A 25,278-nucleotide genomic window follows, 5' to 3' on the forward strand; every position below is an offset into this window, starting at 1 on the left:
TAGATAGTATCACAGATTATTTGACATTATATTATGAATGTTTGCAATTAGATGAAGTTAATATTCCATTAACTATAACTAACATTATGAATTTAATTAAAGAAATTTATACTGAATATTCATTCATTTATGATGGTTCTTCTTCCTCTCTACCACCTATTGCCCCATCATCAACCCAAAATATGAGTTATGGTAATCGTATTATGATGCAAAAGGGTAAAAGCCCAAGAGGAACATTAGACTCCACCTCGGAGCTTGATATTTATTTAACTACTATTTTTGAGTTTGATAACAGCAATATAGGTAAAGACTTTCCAGTTTTAGAATGGTGAAGTCGACATGCATCAACTTTTCCAACATTAGCAGCTATTGCTAAACAAGTTCTGGCAGCACCAATATCAACTATCGCAGTAGAACAAACTTTCAGTCAAGGGGTAATATATTGGATCAGAGGTAATCAAGTTTGGCTCCTGAATTTATTGAAGTCCAAGTATGTGTGGACGATTAGACAAGAGCCGAATTACGCCAACAAGAAATAAAAGTGGACTTCAATGAAGAATTGCTTGATTTAACTACGGATAGTTCGATGACGGGAAATAATACTCAAGATAGTGGAGGTGAATGATAAGGTAAGGGGGTACTGTCAGCTATTAGATATGCAAAGGTAAGAGAACTACGTAGGGTTTGATTCTTCTAAACCCCAAGAAGATACGTAGGAAGCTTAATTGAAAAATTAAGTTCAAGCCTATATTTTAATTCTCAATTATTATAATTAATAATTTAAAAATTAAATCAAGATCATGTATTAGAATTGACGGTTCAATGTCGGTTTCAAACCAAAATCGTCAGTTCCGAACGAGGGTCATGAACCGGAACCATCAGTTCCGAACCATGGACAAATCGTCCTATTATGGTTTCGATTCAGGATCCTTATTTTTTCAAACCGTGAACCGACGATTTCAAATCGAAACCGTCGGTCAATGAACCGTGGCTAGAACTACGATGGATAAATAAAATTATCAACCCATCTTGTCTCCTCTCTTCTCATGTACTATTCCTCCAAACTTAACAAAACATGTTTCCACTACAACCACCATGACAACTCTTGCCTTCTCCCCTCCACTTAGGTTTAGATATAAACAAAAATTGACTTGAATTAGGCTTAATAAAAAATTATGTCAGTTTGGGTTTGATTCAAATTCGTTGGGTTAAAATTTATATTAGTTCGAGTTCAGTTTGATATATAAATTTAAAGTTTGTAACTACATTCATGGTCATGAGTTGGATTCAGGGCTTGAATTCATGATTTGCATTTGTAGTTAGGATATTTATGTTTATAGGTTGAAACTTAAGATGGCATAATTTGGTATGATTTTAATGTGGTCTATAAACAAAAAAGTTATAAAACAGTATTCATGTGCAAAAATAGCTGAAACTTGAGGGAGGAAAAAATAATTATAAAACTGCGTGGATTTTTTGAAAATTTCCTCAAACTTATAAATTGCATTTATAAAGGCATCTCTCAAGATCCCGCGAAGATTAACATTTGTCAACCGTCAACTCGTGTTCCACTCACCGGCTCTTAGCCCAAGCCTGTGAGAGCGAGAATGTTCATCCTCCGAGTCCACTCAGTGGACGCGAATCATCCTATTACCACCGAAGAAACTGGCTTTTCCACCGTAACCAGTTCAACGACCCGATCAAATCCCAATCGTAACCCTAACCCTAAATTCAGCGAAAGGAGAGGATTAGTCCATCTGTTTCGTGCCACATCACAGAGCTATCTAGCAAACCCTAGCCCTGGGCCCACTTCCCTCTTTGTCGTCGCCGTCCCAAACTACCTCTCGTACGATGATTTCATTAGATTTTGCGGCTCCCACTTTGACAACGTGGACGAGCTCATCTTCATCAGGTATCTAACTTGTCGACTAAACATTGCCACCATTTTTATATTTTGTTTAATTTAATTAATATTGGAAAGATGGGTTATAATTTTAGATATTTCTAATGGTTGCTGTTTGATTTTCAGGAATGATGGGATGGAAGATCGATACAGTGTATTGATAAAGCTTCGTGATGAGTCTACAGCTGATGGGTTTTACAACAAATTCAACGGCAAGAGGTTTTCACCTGCCGAGGTCATTCAGATACACTAACATTGATTTCATTAAGTGTCTGATTGGTCTAATTTTAGAATTTAACTCTGTTGATGTATGAATTTTAGGCTGAGGTATGCCACATGCTGTTTATGCTTTCCGTGGAGTACACTGAATTTGCCGAGATTGCTAGTACTCCGCCACCGGGATTCACTGAGCTACCCACTTGTCCAATTTGCCTTGGTGGGTCACTTTGCGTTTTTTTTTTTCCCTTTAACCTTGGATTGTGGATTAAAATTATATTTCATTTTATTTTTTTATTCATGTTTATGCGGATTGCTGATTCTCTTGCAAAATGGTGATTTATACTATTTGCTCTGATGTTTTAGAGAGACTAGATCCTGACACTAGCGGAATTCTTAGTACGATCTGTGACCATTCCTTTCAATGTTCGTGCACTTCAAAATGGACTTATTTATCTTGCCAGGTTAGCTATTTCTCAGTTCCTCGACTCCAAATTTTTGGAATAAAGCAGTATTTAATCATTTTGACTAGCATAGGCTATTATGTTACTGGTTTGTATTAAGTACATACTGATAAATATTTGATTTTACTTTTTGCAAAGTATCTTTTTAACCTCAAACATAGTTTTCCTATAATATCACAGGGCCATTGTGTTAATTTTTCCATAGAAACCATTCTTTTTTAGCAGTATAATAATGTGACACTATGAATTGCCAATGAGGAAATGCTTCTGCTTAATTGTATGGTCATAAATTTGAGAAACTGTCTCAGTTCTTTTGGCTCCCAATTTCTATTATATTATTCACTATTATAACTTTTAATATAATCAGAAATTAAGAAAGAGGACCATGATTACAATTTTTCCCATATATCATCTTCTGTCATGCCAGTAAATAATAAGCATGGGTTTGTCTACAACTTTGTGATTTCACCTCTCCCTGCAGCTTACTAGGATATATACTGAATCAAGGTGCCTTCTTCTTTTGTGTGTTTTTTTTTTTCCTGTTTTGATACTCGACTTGTTTTGTGCATCAGGTTTGTCGGCTTTGTCAGCAGCAGGATGAGAAACCAACTTGTTCTGTTTGTGGAACAGTGGAGAATCTCTGGGTTTGTTTGATGTGTGGTTTTGTGGGATGTGGAAGGTAATGTATTAATTGTATTCCACAGACTATAAGCCAATATAACTTAAGATTATGGCCCATATTATGAAATAGAATTTCCAAGTTTGAAACTATTAAAATTCTTGGTTCTTTTTCTGAACTTAGATATAAGGAGGGCCATGCTGTTAGGCACTGGAAAGATACACAACACTGCTACTCTCTTGATTTAAGAACACAACAAATTTGGGATTATGTTGGTGACAATTACGTTCATCGACTGAACCACTCCAAAGCTGATGGAAAGTTGGGGGAGATGAACTCTCGATGCATGTCACATGAGGGACATTGTGGTTCTTGTGGGTGTAGTGAGGATTCTGGAATTAGTGGGGCCCTCTTTAACAGCAAAGTTGAAGCAGTATGTTTTTCCTATTATAAATATAATTTGAATTTGTGGATATGCTGATTTTTATGACTGAAAACTTATTTAATGGATTTGTATAAAAGATCTTTTGGACCATTACTTGTTAATTTCCATGCAACTAAGACTGTTTTACTTAAACAAACTTTTTATTGCTGTAGTTTCACTGTGCATAATCTCTGTACAAAACAAGTAAATAGATACTTTGTGTCTCTGTTCTGTTTATCTGCTAGTTTACCAGCGTTAGACTTCTAATGCAAGGGACTGACCTTAGATTTTTTTCCTTGAGAATAGATTGTAGATGAGTACAATTGCCTTCTTGCTACTCAGCTGGAGAATCAGAGACAAGTAAGTACATCAAATTCCAAACTTCCTGTCTCCTCCTCCTTATCTTCCTATTTTTTTTCCTTCCCTTTTCCTCTTCTCTTGCTTGGTTGCTGATCTGTCATATTTATTTGGTGTTTGTGAAATCTGCATGATCTTATACATCAGATGCTATCTTATACTCAATATCCTGTTTGTTTAATCTATATTTTTGGTGGGAAATTGTTCTTATGGTTTGGTCGTTTTAGTAATATTCATTTTTTTCGCTTATACAAAACAAAAACAAATGCAGTCTGCCAATTTCTCAATGAGAATTTTCTTGTTTGATGATCCCAACAATTAAAGAAATGAACCTCCTGCCAAAGTATCTATATTTCTGATTTTCTATTAGTAGACATAAATGTTGGGCAATGAGAAATTTCAGGTTTGATTTGCTTGTGTGCAGAGAATTATAATAGAAAAAAATTATGCTCTTTACCATGCAGTTCAATTTTGGTCACTTATTATAATTCATCTGTGAGATTATTATTCTATTTTTCTAATTCCTATTTTGTTATAGTACTATGAATCTCTACTTACAGAGGCCAAAAGTAGAAGGGACAGTACCATCTCAGAAGCTGTAGAGAAAGCTGTGGCTTCCAAGATGTTGGAAATCCAAAATGATTTGGATAAATGTGAAGGGGCGAAAAAAGCTGTTGCAGATGTAAGTTGTGTTTACCTGGGCCACTTACATTCAATTTTTTGTGTATGATAGTTTGAGGGAGATTTCACAGAGTAAGGTTCAGTTTTAGTTTTAATATGTCTGAGATCAGAGTACCTAATTCCTGGCCTGACACTCATTTTCCTGTTAATAGATCAACAGAAATCTCATTAAAAATCAAGATGTTTGGCGAAAGAAGGTTAAGGAAATTGAAGAGAGGTGCGTTGTGTCTTTATTTGTGTGGTTGCGTCTACAGTAAGTTAAAACAAAACAAAACAAAAAAGGAAGTGCAACTTATCATTTCTGCAATTAACTAAATTCGAGAATCACTGACTGTTTGCCTTCTCTCTAGGGAAATTTCGTTCTTACGGTTGAAAGATGAGAAGATACTTGATCTGGAAGAACAGGTATCATGACTATCTAAATTTTCTGTATGTAACAAATTGAAATTAGTTTTGTGACAATTTACCCAATAATTGTAGATACGGGATCTGACAGTGTACATCGAAGCCCAGAAGACTCTTGATCACATTACAGATGCAGAGGGCATCAAAGGGGGAACAGTCTTGCCAGTGTCTTATGGGCAGTCTTCCACACCCAACAACAGAAGGCACAAAAAGTCAGGTCGGAGACGAAATTAGTCTGTTCCCAGAAATAGCAATGTCGTCTTGTATATACCATCATGCAAAGTTCTGAGTTTTATGTATGTTGGACAAGAAGCAACATTGTTATAATTGATTTGGATTATTTATTAAATAAATAAAGAGATACCCTGATTTGAATTATAATTTTTTTGAAGAAAAATTTTGGCGCAATTTTATTCTAATTAAAATCAAAATCCAAGAAACATGGTAGAATTTTAATCCAATCAGAAAAAGTTCTGCTGCTAATTTTGGATTGAAGTGGAAAGCACTACTTTCTACACGTCTCTCTAAATCCTTTGAAGGTTAGGAGAAATTAAATTAACACAGTATCCATATCCCGCTTAGGAAACACAGAGATCGACCTTTCAATGGCATCAGAGGCATCTTGCCCTGATAATTTATGTTCACCTAAGACTAAACAAATTAAAGATTTACACCATTTGATTTTTATTTTTATCACGTTTTTTTTTTATATGTTATTCTACATATATTTTATATTTATTTCATAATTTAGATAATTATAATATAATTAAATAAAAAATACCTAAAAATGAATGATTTTTTAAACGTTCAAATTATAATTTATACCATATCAAACCATATTTTTTCATTTTTATTTGTTTTAAAACCTAAAATAATTTAGTTTATTTTGAAATTTTTTCAAATCCCTTTCTTAATTTAATTTGAAATTCTATCAAATCCTCCAATCTGTGTTCATTGAAATTTAAAATTAAACATCCCCACCCCATGGGAAGGTGGATGACATCATAAAGAGAAAGGCCAAATTCTATGTACAATCAAACTATGAAAAAGAAATTCATACGAACACCAGAGCAAGCAGACACAATTTACTTTGAAAGTAAGGTGTAAATATGAATAACCTAATAATAATTTATGCATATCATCGATGGAAGAAATAATGAAAATAATGAACAACTATCTCTTTTCAAAACTAAAGACTAAACAGAGCCAGCCAGGGCAGGCATAAAGTTTTCTAGTCAGTTATCATACCCACCACCTTCCATATCCCAAATTCATTAGCTTCTAAATTTACACCATACTTCTCCAATCAAATTCTAAATGAGCAATAAAACCAATCACCACAACGCCTTGGCAAGAAATTACTAAAGATACCTCTTTAAACGAACTCTACTAGAATGAGTTAAATCTTTCTTACCTAACATTTTGTAGCTTCCCCTTGAAAATCACATTGTGGTGGTATCGATCACATGGAAGAAATGCATTGCTTACATTCTGAGGTCTTTGCTGAAAGGCATATATGCCCGACATACTTGTCACCTTTGGGATTGTTCTGGAACTACAGCACCAGAAGTGGTACTAGGCCCAGCACCATTTTCAATTGGAGGAGAGGTACCCCATTTTCCTTCTGACTCTAACGGCTCAAGTATATGGACTCCACCATCTGTTAGTCCTAATGCAAACTGATTTGGGTCTGATGGATGAGATGCAATGACAAGAGGATACACTCTTAAACTGTTGACAACGTTGCATTGTTAGTCAAACTATATCAAAAGAGGTGAACGTAAGGGATATTACCAATTTAATAAAATTTACGACAGATATAAAACAGACCTTGGATTCGGAGTTAAATAGGCAGCAGGATTAATTCGACACCTCAATCTAAGAGATTGAGCAGTGAGAACACCAACACTTCCGTCTTCGAAGGCCACATATATTGACTGGCTATCACAAGAATATGTAGCATGTGTGATCGGACCACTTGTTTCCCGAGGCAAAAACTGTTCGAGAAGCATATTTAATAATACAAGTGTAAGCAGAGCTATTTGAACTAAATCACAAATCATATAGGTAGCAAAAAGACTGAATAACTTAACTCACAAGAGTAGGACCATCAACATATATAATTAGCTCACCTGCTTAAGGCATTCCAATTTAGGTGCTTCATATATAGCTATCTGTGTTTCATGAACTGCCAGCAGATGTATCTGATCAAGGTGAAACTGAACACGGGTATCTGCAAGGGATGGTGCTGCTCGTCCCGATGGAATTTGCAAGAATTTACTAGTCTGCTTCTCCCATCCATCAGTACTCCAAACACAAAGCTATTGCAAGGAAAAAGATGAAAAAAACGGGGGGAAATGAGTTGCCTACTGCATTTGTACAGGTAATATTTAGTGTAACAAAGAGATCATAAGAAGAATAAGAAAATCTGTTTTAGTCATAATAGAAGAACTAAATAACAAAAGCATGCACAGAGGTGTGAAGCAAGCAGAGTTACAGCACATGCTTCCAAATAGTATCCAAGTTACAAAGACATTTCCAGTCATGGAAATTCCTTGTTTTCTAACTAAATTATCTCAACTTTAAAAATATAATACTTAACTTTCTCTGCTACACACAAACACAAACCAACATGATTATTTCTCACCTGAGAGTCAGCTCCAGAAGACACTAGCACATTTAGAGTATGCGAAAACGCAAGGCCTGTTATTCTTTTCTGATGTCCTTTTAACTTTGTTTTAACCTGTTAAGTAGAGCATACAGTTTTCACAAATCACTAATTGTCCATGAACATTCACATAAAGGTTTAATTAAATAAGAGTACAACCTCATCAACCCGAACATTATAGATCTGGATAGAGGAGTCTTCCATGCCAATAGCAATAATATTATTGTCTTGAGGATGGAATGCCAGAAATGTCGCTGCTGGTGGTGGGGGCATGAATGTAGTCATCGTCTGTGTAGAGCAAAAAGATGAAGAAAATCAAAAACAGCAATGCTGAAAGCTTCTCCCCAATAAAAAGCTAATAAAAAAAACATCATGAGTGATGAAAAGCTACTTGCACAAGATTTCTAGACAGTTATTTCTACTGTGGTAACTTTAAAATCCATTAAATGAAATCTGAGACACAATTAAAATTTAGGTGCTGCTTTTTGTGGGATATCACTATATTACATTTTTTGGACACCACACAAATATGATCACTATAGCAAAACATCAAACCACTGTAATATGCAAACAAATGAGATTATGGGCATTTATCAACAAGATCTACTTTGCAATGAGCTAGTATTATCTAAAGTGTTCCAAATTTTCTATGAGATGCATTTTAAGAGAAGTGGACAATGATGTAAACATACATAAGATAAAAAAGAAGAAAGGCCATATACCTTAAATGTCATCATATTAAATAGGGAGATTTTTCCCCCTGAAGCAGACATTACATAAGAATCATTCTTTGAAAGGGCGAAGCATGGGACAGCATCTTCAGGATTTGTATCACTTATTTCATTGGTCATCAATATTCCACTTGGAGGTTGCCACAATTGTGGTACTGCACTAGTAGTAGCCTGAAGAGGCAAAAGCTAAGTCAATTGCAAGCTAAGTGATATTATCACAAGAGTAGAAAAATACTCTTCCAATAAGCAAAAATTTGAAGAATAAAGTAGATAAAATACCTTTGCAGTTACATATCGATCATTCCTTTGCCATTTCCAGAGCTTGTGCACGGCATTAGATGCTAATGCCAATATGGCAAATCCTGAATTCGTGTAAATTAACCTCGAAACCTGGAATGGTAATTAACATGCAAAATCAAACTTAAAGCTGATGCAAAAAGAGTCACCTCATATTCCAAAAAATTCTAATGTAAACAAAAGAACTTTTACTTCAAGAACATATCATATAAGGCAAATAAATTCAAGCTGCAAGTATTATGACATTTAAAATGCTATAACCAACTACTAAAATTATAATAGTAATTCAAAATTTGATACATCAAGAACATATCTTACAAGGAAAAAATTGAAGTTGAAAGCAGCAAGTGTGTCAAAAGTTTCAAGACACAACAAACTAACCAGTGACCAACGTATATGAGCCTCTCCCAATTCTTAGATTTCAAAATAAAAGATATCCTTTCCTGCCCCATTACTTTTCGCTGCATGATTATACAAGAGTCCAAATGGTACATCAATCTGAATCAGCAGCACTGAAAAAATCCTCTTTCCCAAAAGTGACCCATTTAAAGACCAAGTCAATTTATTTCTTTCCATGTAAGGCTAAAACTCTACCTTATCTAATAGAACATCATTAACCTTTTTAAGGGCAAAATTGCAATTATAATTGAAAAACCCAATATCTCCTGTGTTCCCCCAAGAGATGCCTGGTGATGCTCCACCCCTAGACACAAAGCTACTCTGAAATTGGATTTTAAAAGTTCATTCTAAATCCCTCTAAACCCTACTATTTATTCATTCAAATTCTAACCCTAATTGGACTCCTAATCCTACTTAACAATTAATAAGCGAATTGGTAATTATCTAAATCGTAATCCAGCAAATATTTATTAAATCTTAAATCACTTATAAATAATTATTAATTTTCTAATCCCCCTATTTCCTAAATCACCCTCATGATGGGGGCCTAACATAGACAAACGCAAAAGGTTTCAAAAGCATGTGCCTGAATACAGCTGTAATGATATCTACACAAACAGATGATGTGTTACCTTCAATAGGAAGAAACAGCTGTAATGCTGTGCAATGATGTTAAAATATGCACTTCCTGAATAAAATTTTGGTTCTTATCATTTAGAGAAATTTAGCATATTTGATGGAGAAATTAAAATTTTAAATTCATCTCAAACTTGATTAAATATCTTTATTTTGGGACATTAAAATTTTGAATGCATATAAATTCCAAACTGGCTAGTATCTTCCAATTGACAAATGGCGTGAGAATACAAACAAAAGAAAAATTAAAGGATCAAACTTGCAAAGTAGATATTCTTACACACCGCAAGATTGGATAGAACTTAAGAAGTGAATGGTGAAAAGTGCTATGGAAGTGAAAAATAGTGAAATCTCAAAAAAGGATTTATGCTAATGGTAATACAATAATTAATTCAAATAAGATTGCAAAGTAGACTGTACCCTCATTGCTGTTAAATTATCCGGAAGCCTAAGGGACCGGCATTGTGATTGTTCATTAATTTCTGTCAGTTTCCAGATCCTTGACTTTTCCGCAGACTCGTCAGTAATTTTGGGTTTTACATCTGCCAAACCTCTACCATCACCACTCTACAGAAACTCAAAGTAACAGAAAATTAAAATATTAAACATATAAAACATCTTTTTCATGCCTATTGCCGACTGTATATAAAGAATTTGCATTACTATGTGATGAGGCATTAAGTCTAAGCTACATGTATACATATGAACATAAATACATGAAGTCAAAGTAGAGATTCAAGATTATCCATGGCAGAGACATCAACACTCACCATTCCAACCATTGATGCAGCAGCTGATGGGGCAGCTCGGTCCCCAATGCTTGTTACAACACCTGCATTTGCTGAACCAAACGTGCCAATAGTAGGGGCCTGTATATATATTATTCAGTTAGAAAAAATTTATGCATTTACTATTATTTTGTACAAAAATCTGTCAATTTAGAAAGTTATATCATGCCTTCAGAACAGCTGGAGGAGCAGCTCTAGAAGCATCAAATGCACGATTCTCCACTGTTCGTAGCAGTCTAACACCATCACCATTTGCTAGAATTTTAACACTGTTGTCATTAGTTGAGACAGCTAACAGAATTCCTTCTTTGTTAAATCTAATACAAGGTGAAGCCTGCGGATTTTCAAAATGAGAATAGTTAGTTGGTAGGTATTATTGCATCGGCTAATATAAGACAGGTTTGTATAAGTCAAATAATTACTGGTAATCCACCCTCTGCATCAATACTTGTCAACGGATTAACATTATCCATGTCCCAGAATTTGATTGAAAACTCATCTCCAGCAGCCAAAAACCTATTTTTAGTGGTATCAAATTGCACAATCCCCACAGATCGCTTCCCAAGACCTAGGTAAGTACGCTTGACTGCTCCTTCACTTTCATTCCATTCCACTAAGTATGATTCTCCTTCTTTGTTTGTTCCACATGAGAATAACCTTTATCATCATGAGATAAACAATTCAGTTAAGAATGGCATTGCATCAGAAATCAACTTCCTATCACCCAGAAAAGAAAAACCAGAACCACAAGATGCATGAAACATGTATTCACCTTGTTCCATCAGCACTATACGCCATCATTGTTGATGAATGACCAGGTGCATCATAGTCCACTCTTGAGCCCAGGTTATCATACAACCATGCTTTTATTTTCCCATCAGTTGCAGTTGAGAAGATAAACTGAGAAAAATAAGACCAAGGAAAAAAAATGAAACTCTTGGGCAGTATTGTTATATAACCACAATCTGCAAAACAGCAAAATATTAAATTGCGAAATTCAATGAAAATATACAAAAGAAAACTAATTATTATAGAGTAAGATTCACAGATTTCTTTCTAGGGATGAAAAAGATTTTAATGAGACAGAGCAATGACTCAGGTAGAATGCTAAATTTAACCAAAGTCATAAATCATGGCAATTGTAACACTAGGAGTTGAATGAACTATTAGTATTATCATAATGTAAACGACTAAGAAACCACACTGTAAGAAGCAAGAACATAATTTAAAAGATTCAAAGGAAATAAAAAACAAAACTGTTAGTTCATTAATCCCAGTAAATAGTTAACAGCTATTTCATTAAGAAATGAGAACATCAAACAGATGAATTAAGTTGCATCTTAAAGCCCATTACCTGAATATTTTCCTTGTGATGAGGGCATATAGAATATACAGGTGCTTCATGGCCCTCAAAAGTAAACTGCCTAGTCCCTGTAACGGCATCCCATACCTGCAATAGTCTGAACTTCAATAAATTGTATCCTACTCAAGCAGTCTCAAAATCAGTAAGGTAATGAAGAAACAAACCTTAATAACCCTGTCCTCGCCACAAGTGACAACACACAATTGTTTGTTTGGATATGAGAAAGCAAGATCATTAACACTGCCGTTGTGAGCATCAATCTAACATCCAAAAAGATTCATGTGCAATCTTCAGATTTTATATATAACTATTTCATTCAAGTAAAAAAGCAATCCATACACAGGAGATGCATAATGTTTCAAGGCTAGCTAGGAAAATGCACTTGGATTAATTTAACTGAGACACAAACCTCTAGGTGGTCTCTTAAATCATCCCCACCATGGTATGAATATATATGCACAATGTTCTTGGAGTATGCAACACCTGGAATAACAACAAAATCAAGGAACCTCTTTAGCCTTTAATAATACCTTATTTAAGAAAACCACCAGACTTTCACATGTGAACTGAAAAAAGTTTAGGAGTTAAATGGATAGCATCAAAAATCCAAAAGCAATTCAAACATACCAAAAAGAGTTCCATCAGGACTCCACATCACACGGTTAACTGATGCTGTAAGGTCATTGCTGAGAGATGCCTAGAACAGAACCAAATTTTGTCTCAACTCAAAGAAATATATAATTACTAAATGGCCAATAAATCTTTCTAAGAAATAAATACCAGACCTGAGAAGTCACTGAACAAGATTTAATCTCCCAGACCTTGAAACTTTTTGCTGCGATCCTTTCCCGGCTACCAACCTCCCACAACATAACATCACCCATGTTTGTTCCAACTGAAATTATTAAATCACAAATAAATAAAGAAGAAATACAACTGCAGCCCATCACCACATAACCAACTGATAATCAATATAATAATATTTATAAGAAATTCAATTATGTCCTTTAAGTCACTGGAGTCTTACCAAGAAGTAGAATTTGTTGCACTGGATGGAAATCCATGCTCTTGACGGCTGAACCCTGATTTAGAGTCCTAACAACAGCCTTGGGCAAGTCATCAGTAGAGTAAGAACTCTGACCATGACTCTGGCTAGTGTATGCAACAGGAAGGATATTTACTGACAGATTATTGACCTGTGAAATACATAATGTAGACAAAGCACCTATTATGAAAATTTTATAAAAATTCCCAAAAAATTATTATGAAATTATTTGCAGTAGAAAAGAATTTGTAGTGTCAAAGAAACACAAAAAACACCCTTGATTATATAAGCAGCAATCTCAGATTCTACATCATACCTCCCTCCTCTAGTATAAAAACGGTAATCAAAACAAAAGTCGAGATTTCAAGAACAAGAAAGTTGATGGCCCTACCTCCTCTGATATTCCAAAAGGCCTTGTTCTCTTCAACACATGTTCAGAATCAGCTGTTTGATAGTCCATACCTGGGTTATTGGGAGGAGTCCTAGGCCGCTTTAAGAGGGCAGCTATCATACATAAAGGGTAAAAGTATCAATCTACAAGATATAAATAAGTTGAATAGAAAAAGAGAGTAAGGGTATCATCAGGCATATCTCACAAAAATTTGTTGTAGAAGAAGAAAACTGAGAACCCAAACAAATAACTTATCGTTAATCATTGTACGAATATTTAATAATTTGTTTCAAGATCCTTATAACATATCAGCTACTTGGTCTTAATTTCTCTCTTTGGATAGGTACACTAACATATTTCCTCGTTTATTATTTATGTATAAACAATTATAATATCATGTAACATTTTCTGCATATAGTATATGTAATCTCAGTACTACAACAGTTTCAAATGCATTATGCAGGAGAAACTAAAATAGCATAATGCTGTTTGCTAATATAAATTTTCATCTAGCTACCTGCATTATTAGGAGCGCCCAAACCTATAGGCCCTGCAGAAGCTGAAGGGTGAGGAACAGGGGATGGATTTGCCATCCATCCGGCAAGTGAAGTAGGAAGTGCAGCAGGAGTAGGCTGAAATGGCTGGAAGAATACAATTTAAAGTTAAAATTCCGGACAGTCAGAATCTAAGTTAGCTAAATTACCTAAAAACTTCATAATTTTCACTTACACCATGGGCACCCAGTTGTGGAAAACCTCCAGGCTTTGGAACAGCACCCATTAAAGGATTGGTAACAGGAGATGGGGCTCGAGCACCATTTGGCTGTCCACAACTGTGGTCCACAAATAGGGTTTTTATGTCGGGATTAGGCCTCGGATTCTTACATAGCTGATGCTGCCAATTTAAACTGCAATCCAAATGCTAATAAAAGTGAACATCATCAATTAAAAGCAATATACAAAAGCATAAAAGTCTGACACACAAGAAATAAAAAAGAAGTTTTTGAGGACCTCTGATTAATTAGTGTCCGTAGCCTTGAATTCTTCAAGGTAGGGAATTGAAGCTTATCGCGGAAAAGTGGATTAGCCTCTATCAACTTTTTCAGTTCAGCTAGCATTATACCCCTAGCAGACTTGGTATCTCCATATTTAGAGAGTTGTTCGTTGTCTCTGCAAGTAAGATCACAATCACATTTATCATGTAAAAGGTATGATTCTTTCATTTTAAATAAAACACAAACATAGAAGATATACTGAGCAATGAAAAATAGTTAAACACAAATTTTCAAAGATATATCAAACAAAAATATACCTAAAATTTTCCAGTGTCAACAGCTGTGTGATTTCCTTGAAAAGCTCTTCATTAAATGCAGCAAAAACTTTCAAATCTTTAACTAATATTTCCACACCTTTAGCACGATCACGCCTGCAATAATTTTCCGTCAAAAAGAGGCATAAAAGAACTTCAAACATGCAATAAAGAGAATATGAAAGTGAACTCAATAATGCACTTGAGAGACTTACTTGTCTAAAGCTTCAAGGTATTTCTGTTTCCGAATCTCAAAGAAAATCTTCATAGAATATCTATTATCATCCACCTTTGTGAACCCCGAGAGATACTTCTCGACCTCATCCCACTCTCCATTTGTCACCATTTCTTCAAAGTACCTCATGTTGAAGAAAAAACCTGACTCTTGCTCCAATCTAAATTATATTCCATAACTCAATTAAACCCTTATGACAACCTCAACAAATTTGGTGTATACAAAACATATATGCTATGTAAATGATACAAATTCAGCAAATAAACACGTCTACATGTGTATTAACAATCAAGAATTATAAGAATTAAAAAAAAGAAGAAAAAGTAAAAATAAAGAATATGTCTCGTACCTGTGAACAGTCTCTTTGAATTTCTCTTCATCAAGAAATTGAAGTATGAGAAACACGAGTTCTCTGCTGAGCGAGGACATAATTGCTTACCTGCATAAACGTCACAGAGATCCAAGACCTCATAGATCAATAGTTGGAAAACGACAATCCGTATGGAAACGAACCAAACAAGTCAAGTGAATAGAATTGAACAAGAAATTAAAAAATTTAGTCAAAACCTGGAAAAGAAATAGAATGAGGAGTGAAGGTTCATTTCTGTACCTGATCGATCGGAGAATTTTTGGCAGAGCAAATACAAGGGGAGGTTGTTTCAGTGATTTGTCTCCGGTTTTTTCTTTTCTTTTCTCTTTCTAAGTTCTGCTTCTGGTAAAGTATTTATAGAGAGAAAAGGCTAGGGATTTGAAGAAGAGAGAGATGTGTAAGCGAAGAAATAAAGGTATCAGACCTATTAAATAGCGTGAGAGATATGAGATGAGATTTGATATCTCGCCATTATAAGTCCACTGATAAGTCAAATGGCTTATATGATGATAAGTAGATGATAAGCACAATGAAATATAAACGTTATTAATACCTTCATTTTGGACTTATATTCAGTCCGATGTATAATTTAATTAATTTTGTTATAAGAAAAACAAACCTTCTAATCAACAATTAATAATATTATGGATATATAATTTTAGATATATAAATTTAAATATAAAAAATATATTGTTATTTAATTATATAATAATATATTATTTATATATTTAATTATATATATAATTTTATTACCTATTAACTAAATATAGTATTATATATATAGTTTTAAATATTTAATTAATATTTAAATTATATAATATTATATTATCTAAATATTTGAAATTGAACAAACATAATTTTATTATACTAATAATTATACGGTCTAAAACTATTAAAATTGTCATTGGTTAATACATGAATAAATAATAAAATTATATACATAATTATATATATTATTATATAATAAAATATTATTTTAATTTTAATTTTTAATTATATAATAATATATTATTATTTATACGTAAAATCATACAATAACGCCACCTATAAATAAATGGAGCGTGGGTATGGTACACCAAATACCAAGTCAAAATTGAAAAGTGATTGAAAAGGCAACCAATCAAATTAAATTGTATATGGGTAAAGCAATTCATTGATTGGATTATTATATGATTTCATTGAATACTCCCTGCTGTTCACGATACAAATTTGGTCAAACAAATGAAATAATAAAATTCTTCTTTTACTTTTCTAATTACATTTTTTAATTTAAAAATAAATTTACCTACAATTAAATTATCATAATAAAAAAACCTTTATTCCCATATATGTTCAATGAATTTTATAATTTAATATATTAAATTTTGTTATTATTAAAAAATTTAACTGAGCTAATTTATACTAATTAATATGGTAATATATGTATAATTTAATTAGATTATATAAGGTTATATATATAATTTAGTAAAATTTATATGTATATATAGTATTAATTATAAAAAAATTATTTTACAGAAGAGAAAAAGCAATAAATAATTAAATATTTTGCTTTTTTTAGAAAAATAAAAAAACTACCTTTAATTAAAAAATTAATGGAATTAAAGTGTAAATTTGGTAATATTGCTGAAAAAGGCGCCTACAGGTTGCCTTACCTAATTAGCACTTTTAGGCGAGTACCACTTTCACATACATGCGGCGAGTGGAAAAATTACTCTTTTTAAACTTATTTTATTGGCGTGTAGGAGATGTTTGTTTAATGCACAAAAGTAGGGAAAAAAAAGTCATTTTATCGTCTCACAATTTCTCATAAATATCTCGTGCATTGTTTTTCAGATAACCACACGTCAATTCACAGTGACGCAATACGCTTTAAACGTCCTCACCAGACCATTTTTGTATTTATTTAGAAAAAAAAAAGTTATGATCACGTGCGTACACCGCACTGTAAAACAATGGGCGTCACAAAAGGGATGCCACGTGGAGTGTGTAAAAATTTTGGCACATTGAATTTTGTCTTAGGATATGGATATATATATATATATAAGGAAATGATTTTAATTATACACACACAAAATTGTGTTTTTGTGTAAAGTCCAAACAATGGATAATGATAATGTTATTGTTATCCACTAATTAAGAAATTTCTTGATTGTTTCTTAATTTGAATTTAAATTTTTTTTTCTCTGGTAAATCTCTTTTCAATATTAGTAGAGATGTATTTTTTTTTTATATTGATTATAAAAACATAATTAAAAGACAAGAAAAATTTTTATGACAATAAGACAGATAAGAGATAAATACTTTAAATTTTGTCCTTATCTCGTAGAGAAACATTTTTCATTCTCATAGCATCCTTGATATAGGTAAGATGTCCCAATCTTATAGAAAAATTTCTCTTCATTTTTTTTTCCTATCATATTTGACAAAATTTATAGACTTTCATCTTATCATCCTTGCTAGAAAAATAATATAATAATTTTTTTAATACATAAATATATACATACTTATATGTATCATCATATGATTGAATGATTTTGAATTAAAAATAAAACAACATCAATCATATAGTGACAAATATAAATGTATATATTTATGTATTTAAAATGAGTACGCATAATATTGTTTTTTATATTGATATAAAACTTTTGTGAATAATTCAATATGTAAGAAAAGGGATAGAGCGAAGATATGTATATCTCCGTCTTCGACTATAAAGATTTTAATCATCTTCATCACTGTCCCTATCTTTTTCAGAAAATCCCTTCCATGATCAGGGAAAAGCGGGCTGAAAACTCGGTGTATTATCATCCCTGTTTGGTCAAGGGAAAACACAAATATCTTATTAAAATTTGCATTTGTTTCTGCATGACTGTGACAGAAACACTGCACCAAAAATGCTGAACAGTTTGCTGATAAAACCAAGTATGGATATATAAAAAAACCAGGACTCACCAACTGAATCATAGACTTTGTTTGAACCAATTTAGAGAAGCTATTTAGTGTCCTTCCTTTGCACATAACAATTGCCGAAGGAATCTGAAAACTCTATTCCAACTGTTTAAATAAATCAAAACTAAAAACACCAAAATGGTGCCACTGCTACATGTTCCAAGTAACAGAATTAAAGGGTGATGAAGGGTAATTATCATTTGTGTGTGACATCTAAATACTCTTTACTCATCTCTAGGTGTTGAAGAGTATATGTTCATTCTCGTAAACAGCCCCCAGGCAGAAGAAAACTAAAGTTACCTGCATTCTCTATCAAATATTTGGGAAGGTGAACAGCTGAAGCAGAACGGGGTATAGAGCCCATCTTCTTAATTATATCTTGAAAGGTGTACTCTTCAGGGAGCATATCAAAAAGATCATCTCCACTACAAATGATTTTCTGTATTCGAGAAGGATCTAAATATTCCCTTCGCTTTACTCTATCTGCATGGCTATAAGCAGTCATCTTGAACACAAATTCCTGAAGTTGGCGAAAGCAAAAACTACAATGCCATCCTGCATCAGCAAATATGAGATCCGTTTGGCGTGAATGCCGGTATAGGGTACCAGGGCCATAAGCATGCATTGTGGCCCTCCAGCTGCTGTAATCCACAGGGAACTCAAATGAGTACATGTAGTGCCTTAATTCAAGGTGTAGTACAGGTGGCACCCCATCACACCATTGCAGTAGTTTCACTGTGTGTGGGCTTGGGATCTCATCTGCATCTGACATTATGAGTAGGTCATCATTGGATATCCCTGCAAAAATAAGCAATCCATTCATAGTCCTACGCTGGTCTGCTTCAAGAGCAAATGGGTCTTCATATGTCCCAGGAGATGCAATTCGACCAGGATGTACACCATGGACAATCTTCTTCTCAGCAAATGCAAACCGGGCTTGGTTTAAGGAAAAGTAGAGAGGTTTTGGAATGCCTGTAAAAGTGGTGTTGGATTCAAGGATCACAAATTTTGTAACAACGGGATCCAGCTCTCGCCACCTGATCTCTAGAATGTCTAGCTCATTGTTGAAAATGATGCCATCAAAGACACGGCGAGGTTGTGAGCGTATGGACCAACCATGGAGCTTGCAAAGATGTTCCATTGAGACATTTTCAGCATAAAAGTGAGGTACACGTCTAAAGGGGGGAGGGGGTTTGTCCCAAAGTGGACGGAAGAAATAGGATACTTTCTCACCATGGTTGTAAATTGTGATCATGCAAATTGGCACACATATTAGGAGCAAAATAAATAGAAGCTTTGGTGGGTATCTTTTGGTGTAGGTAAGGCGAACAGAACGTGCCATGGTTTGGTAGAATAATGAAAAGGGAAAGCAACTAGCATTTTTTTGCCAATTTAATCATCAGAAATATCATGACTCTCATGATCTCAATCACCTGCAGAAGAAGAAATCATTTAATAAAAAATAAATGTATATATAATGTATTGTTCTGAATATATAATGTATTGTTCTGAAAAACAAGTAAAAAAAAAAACACTGCCTTAATTCAGCTGTATCAGATCAATTTAACAAGCGTATGAAACATATAATTTAAAGCAAATGAATGATCCCACTACTAGTATTCTTGGTGAAACTATGCAAAATAAGCCCTCTGGTCTACTAATCTGAGCAGTCTATGACACAATATAGAGCACAAATTTAATTCTTGGTATCAGGCCCCTAGAGAAACTTTTGTTGAAGGGTCAGGCTGATGCATCACCTTTGCCACTGGCCTTGCATACAGAAAAATTATCCAGCTACAAAACTTGAAACTAAGTGCAATTTTCATAAACAAGACAATAAATTGATGGCACAAAGATCCTTCAATATGCTAGTTTACAACATCACAAAAACACTTCCAAGAAAATTACTCTGCACGATTCATTTAAATTTCAGATATTATATAAAAGGTCTCATACATTACATACCAGTAAATACAGTACTATGAAATCAGTACTTACAGAACAAATTCTTGGTACAGCAATTGAACAAAAACTATATATCAAATTTTCTGATAGACCACAACTACATATAGCTATATTTCTGATAACTTTGAGAGTTTGCTTGCTTGAAAGGTATTGAGTCAAATTTTCTAAAACATCAAATTTCTTCATTTATCCTCGTTCTAATGTTAAATAAGTATCATTATTGTCAATTTAACAAGGATCATGAAGTAAGCTACATAACCAAGCCAATGTGCAGCTATAAAGAAGCAAATAGTTTTTGCTTTACTGAAGCTAAATTATGTCCCAGAAAAGTAGCAAGGCGGTTGATGTGCAGAAATGAAGAAGATAGCAACATATGTCTTTAATAAGAGATTTTCATTGCTCTTGTTACCCGGTTTTAAGATGAAAACATTGAATTCAACCAAAGCAAATCAATACAGATGCTACTCAAACCTGATCATCAATCTGGGAGAATGGGTTTAATAGGGATGCATAACACAATCTTAAATAACAATGAACAGAGTTACAGAAATATAACATCATTAAAACCAAAGAAGAAACTTTTTACAAAGATTGGAATTAGATTTCCACTGTAAAAACATAACATAGAATGAACCAACAAACACGGATTTAACTAAGCAATTCTCATAATATCCTGATTTCAAATTAATTCCTAATGGCACAGGATCAATATATCTTTCTCCACATATCAACCAAAATTAAAAACATTTTAATTTCAATATTCCCATTGAACAATGGTTATTCATTTAAGCAACTCCCGAAATAATTATACAACGGCTCTAATCGACTAGAAATGCTATAAACTTAACTGAAAAGAAACTAAAACCCTAAAAACAAATCAATAAGCAAGAATGCATTATCTGAAACATGATAAACATGGTTCAGATTCAGCGTACCTGACGGGATTCATTAAACTTTTGAAAATGTACTTAAAAGAGGATTAAAAAGAATGCCAATGATGACGGGACTGCCTTTTAAACGAACTCAGAACTTAAAGGCATTCCCGCCAGATTATAAAAAATTACGATTCAGTCCCTTCGCCATTTTTAACCGCAGAATGTTTTTCCCACACTAGCGCAAGATAAGCCAATGAATCCAGAATGGAATTGATCGACTATAGCCGATAACACACTATTTTAAGATCTGCCTATGATAAATAGACACGTATTCAAAATCCCGGAATAACCGTAATAACCGGTTACGTGGTGGATGATCATGAGGTGGCATGTATGGGAATTCCAAAAGGTGAACATTCCGCTGGCGGAGCGTTTATGTGTGGGAGGTCGACGTGGCATGCAGATATAAAAATATACTGGATGGTTTGACAGTTATGCCCTTCTTTTGGGATGAATCCATAAAGAAAAAAGAAATAAAAAAGTTGAAATTTTTTATAAAAAAATTCGAAAAACGAAAATTCTTCTCACTGTTATAAATTTAAATAATTAGCTGAGAAAAATGAAAGAAGTGCACATGGAATTAAGAGCAAATGAAGAGAGACAGAAAAGTAAAAGTAATAGGATATAGAATAAAAAAACTGAAGCATATCAAGTTTCTCTCCCTAAAGCAAGAAGTGAGGGGCTACTTATACCATATTTACATCACCCTACGACCGATTAAGAATAGTTACATGGGATAAATTTACAAGACTCATGGTAAAAAGTAAAGAATTCACTACCAACATTAAATAAGCGTTGGTGAGCATTATTTTATTGGTGAAAAAATCTACCACATGCTATAATAGTCTCTTTTGGATTTCAATTGCATAAGATAATTATATTAACTTTGTTAAAAAAAAATTTTAACAAGATAAAAATTAAAATAAAAAAACATAATTATTTAATATCTTGTAAAATGGGATTGAACGTGTTAAAATTGTCTTATTACAACCTTTATTAGAAAAACTCAATAAAACAAAACTTAATAAAAGAAAAAAGAGTATAGTACATATTTTATCTAATATGTATAAACTTCAAAAATTTTCTCTCTCAGATAAATGTTCTCCCTAATGGATATTCTCTCTTTTTATAGTAAGAGTAATTTAGTTGCCTATAAGTCACCTCATATCGATGTAAAAAATAATTACGTGTGATAAATTTACACAACTCCTGGTGAAAAGTCAAGAATTCACTACCGACATTAAATGAGGATAGGTAAGCATCATTTCATTGGTGGGAAAATCCACCACATGCTATAACAATTTCCCTTGGATTTTCACCATTTACAGATAATTACATTAACTTTGTTAAGAGAAAACTCAATGGGATAAATACTAAAGTAAAGAAACATAATTATTTAATGTCTTGTAAAGTGGGGTTGGACATGCTAAAATTGTCTCATTACAAACTTTACTAGGAAAACTCAGTGGAACAAAACCTAGTAAAGGGAAATAAAGGAAAAAGTGAGGGGTTATTTATATAATATTCAATAAAACTATGTGTACCCACTTTGGATACACAAATGTGTACACATTTATATGTGTCATCATGTGATTGGATGATTTTGAATTAAGAATAAAACAATAATCAATCATATGATGACACATATGAGTGTGTATACATTTGTGTATCTAAAGTGGGTACACATAGTATTACTCTATAATATTTACATCACCCTACAATCAAAAACAGTTATATGAGATAAATTTACACAACTCACAGTCGAAAGTCAAAAATTCACTATTGACATGCAATAAGGGTAGGTAAGTATCATTTCATTGGGGTGGGAAAATCCACTATGTGCTATAACAGTCCCCTTAGATTTTCACTACTTATAAATAATTACATTAACTTTGTTAAAGAAAACCCTAGTAGGATAAAAACCAAAACAAATAAATATAATTATTTAATATCTTGTAAAATGGTGTTAGACATGCTAAAATTGTCTCATTGCAAACCTTACTAGAAAAACACAGTGGGACAAAACCTAATGAAAAGAAAAAAAGTATAGTGCACATTTTGTCTAACATGTGATAAACTTAAAAAATTTGCTCTCTCATATAAATGCTCCCCCTGATGAATGTTCGCCCTCTTTGTAATGAGATTAATTTGGTTGCCTATAAGTCACCCCATATCAATGTAAAAAACAGTTACGAGAGATAAATTTACACAACTCATGGTGGAAAATCAATAATTCACTACTGACATTAAATGAGGATAGGTAAGCATCATTTCATTGGTGGAAAAATCTACCACGTGCTATAACAGTCTTTTTTGGATTTTCACTACTTTCAGATAATTATATTAAGAAAAAACTCAGTGGGATAAATACCAAAGTAAAGAAATATAATTATTTAATGTCTTGTAAAGTAGGGTTAGATGTGCTAAAACTGTTTCATTACAAACCTTACTAAGAAAACTCAGTGAGATAAAACTTAGTGAAGGAAAAAAAGGTATAATACACATTTTATCTAATATATGATAAACTTCGAAAATTTTCTCCCCATAATAAATGTTTCCCTGATGAATGTTCTCCCTCTTTGTAGTGAGATTAATTTGGTTGCCTATAAATCACCTCATATCGATGTTGAAAATAGTTACGTGAAATAAATTTACACAACTCATAGTGGAAAGTCAAGAATTCACTACCGACATTAAATAAGGGTAGGTAAGCATTATTTCATTGGTGGGAAAATCCACCATGTGCTATAACAGTCTCATTTAGATTTTCACTACTTACAGATAATTATATTAACTTTGTTAAGAAAAAATCCAATAGAATAAAAACTAAAAAAAAGAATATAATTATTTAATGTCTTGCAAAGTGGAGTTTGACGTACTAAAATTGTCTCATTACAGACCTTACTAGGAAAACCTAATAAAACAAAACCTAGTGAAGGGAAAAAGAGTATAGTGCACATTTTGTTTAATATGTGATAAACTTCAAAAATTTTCTCCCCTGATAAATGCTCCCTCTGATGAATGTTCTCTTTTTTTGTAATGAGATTATTTTGGTTGTCTATTGAGTCATCTCATACAATATTATATACTAACTTTTCAAATATTGATATCACTAATGTCTTAGTGAACAAATCTACAAGATTATCACTAGATCGTATTTGTTTGACATCAATCTTTTGGCTCTGCTGGAGTTCATAAATGTAAAAGAATTTTGGTGAGATATATTTGGTTATGTCTCTTTTAATGTATCCTCCTCTAATTTGGATAATGCTTGCAACATTGTTTTTATATAATATGGAAGAAAGACTGTGTGTATTTTAGATGTGATGGATGACAGATCGTAATCATATATATTATCAGGTGGCTTCATGGAGAGTTATAATCTTTGAATAATTTGAAGATGTTGTAACTAAAGTTTATTTTGTAGAACATCATAATATTGTTATGTCATTATAAATAAAAACATATCCCTTTTGTGAACGAGTTTTATAAGGGTTAGAATGATAACTAGCATTTATATATATAACCAAACTAGTGTTTTTAAGAGATTGACATAATAAAATAATTTCAAATTTTTAGTTTCACAGAAGTAATAAAATACATACTTGATTCCATTTCAGTGAAGATAGATTGATGTAAAGCTAAATCGGATCAATAAATTTACCGTAAAAGATATACCCGATCTATTACATTAAATCAAATATAATAATATAAATTAAAACAACTCATAGTGAAAAATTGAGAATTCACTACCCACGTTAAATGAGGGTAGGGAAGCATCATTCCATTGGTGGGACAATTCACCACATAATATAACACTCTTGTCAATTTTTTCGACAGGTGATACTTAATAGATCATCATCATTAATTTTTTGAATATGTAGGCATTTCAAAATTTTAATTAACGATAAGGTTAATCTATATAACTAACATTCTAATTTTCAATTTCTCACACTAATTAATAATCCTTAACTAATCCCATTAAAATATTTTGCAATATTTATTAAATGTATTTACAAATATAAAAAATAGAAAATATACTACACTTTTATCCCTTTTCTTTCTTTTTTTTAACTTTTTAATCATAAATCATAACCAATTTTTTTTCTTTTTCCAAAGAGAAAAGTTT

At 32.8% G+C, this 25,278-nt stretch overlaps 3 protein-coding genes across 3 annotated transcripts; 1 reads left to right on the top strand and 2 right to left on the bottom strand.

Moving 5' to 3' along the window:
* Positions 1-1,510: 1,510 nt before the first annotated feature.
* Positions 1,511-5,450, top strand: LOC123193928 (BRAP2 RING ZnF UBP domain-containing protein 1). The gene is made up of 11 exons (XM_044607019.1): positions 1,511-1,912; positions 2,030-2,138; positions 2,225-2,339; positions 2,486-2,583; positions 3,156-3,262; positions 3,386-3,635; positions 3,933-3,986; positions 4,522-4,665; positions 4,817-4,881; positions 5,015-5,069; positions 5,145-5,450. The coding sequence occupies exons 1-11, from the start codon at positions 1,608-1,610 to the stop codon at positions 5,301-5,303; spliced, it is 1,461 nt and encodes a 486-aa protein (XP_044462954.1). The 5' UTR covers positions 1,511-1,607; the 3' UTR covers positions 5,304-5,450.
* A 776-nt stretch (positions 5,451-6,226) lies between these two features.
* Positions 6,227-15,698, bottom strand: LOC123194736 (topless-related protein 4-like). The gene is made up of 26 exons (XM_044608110.1): positions 15,541-15,698; positions 15,280-15,369; positions 14,911-15,090; positions 14,699-14,812; positions 14,398-14,556; positions 14,117-14,294; positions 13,905-14,028; positions 13,388-13,500; positions 12,979-13,147; positions 12,737-12,846; positions 12,579-12,648; positions 12,361-12,434; positions 12,116-12,211; positions 11,943-12,038; positions 11,361-11,488; positions 11,011-11,245; positions 10,758-10,922; positions 10,571-10,669; positions 10,221-10,367; positions 8,748-8,858; positions 8,460-8,639; positions 7,897-8,025; positions 7,717-7,812; positions 7,202-7,390; positions 6,900-7,066; positions 6,227-6,800 (listed from the first exon to the last, which is right to left on the bottom strand). The coding sequence occupies exons 2-26, from the start codon at positions 15,357-15,359 to the stop codon at positions 6,602-6,604; spliced, it is 3,408 nt and encodes a 1,135-aa protein (XP_044464045.1). The 5' UTR covers positions 15,360-15,369; positions 15,541-15,698; the 3' UTR covers positions 6,227-6,601.
* A 2,625-nt stretch (positions 15,699-18,323) lies between these two features.
* LOC123195193 (beta-1,4-mannosyl-glycoprotein 4-beta-N-acetylglucosaminyltransferase) lies at positions 18,324-21,288 on the bottom strand. Its single transcript, XM_044608841.1, has 2 exons — positions 21,150-21,288; positions 18,324-19,682 (listed from the first exon to the last, which is right to left on the bottom strand). The coding sequence occupies exon 2, from the start codon at positions 19,589-19,591 to the stop codon at positions 18,506-18,508; it is 1,086 nt and encodes a 361-aa protein (XP_044464776.1). The 5' UTR covers positions 19,592-19,682; positions 21,150-21,288; the 3' UTR covers positions 18,324-18,505.
* Positions 21,289-25,278: the final 3,990 nt, after the last annotated feature.

Source organism: Mangifera indica, chromosome 13 (genome assembly GCF_011075055.1).
Source record: "Mangifera indica cultivar Alphonso chromosome 13, CATAS_Mindica_2.1, whole genome shotgun sequence".
NCBI classification, from domain to species: Eukaryota; Viridiplantae; Streptophyta; class Magnoliopsida; order Sapindales; family Anacardiaceae; genus Mangifera; species Mangifera indica.

Coding starts and splice junctions, on each gene's coding strand:
- LOC123193928 (XM_044607019.1), top strand. CDS start 1,608: ATGTTCATCCTCCGAGTCCACTCAGTGGACGCGAATCATCCTATTACC. Junction 1,913..2,029: donor GACGAGCTCATCTTCATCAG/GTATCTAACTTG, acceptor TTTGATTTTCAG/GAATGATGGGATGGAAGATC. Junction 4,882..5,014: donor GTTAAGGAAATTGAAGAGAG/GTGCGTTGTGTC, acceptor CCTTCTCTCTAG/GGAAATTTCGTTCTTACGGT.
- LOC123194736 (XM_044608110.1), bottom strand. CDS start 15,359: ATGTCCTCGCTCAGCAGAGAACTCGTGTTTCTCATACTTCAATTTCTT. Junction 14,813..14,910: donor TACCTTGAAGCTTTAGACAA/GTAAGTCTCTCA, acceptor AAATTATTGCAG/GCGTGATCGTGCTAAAGGTG. Junction 10,368..10,570: donor CTGCATCAATGGTTGGAATG/GTGAGTGTTGAT, acceptor GAGTTTCTGTAG/AGTGGTGATGGTAGAGGTTT.
- LOC123195193 (XM_044608841.1), bottom strand. CDS start 19,591: ATGGCACGTTCTGTTCGCCTTACCTACACCAAAAGATACCCACCAAAG.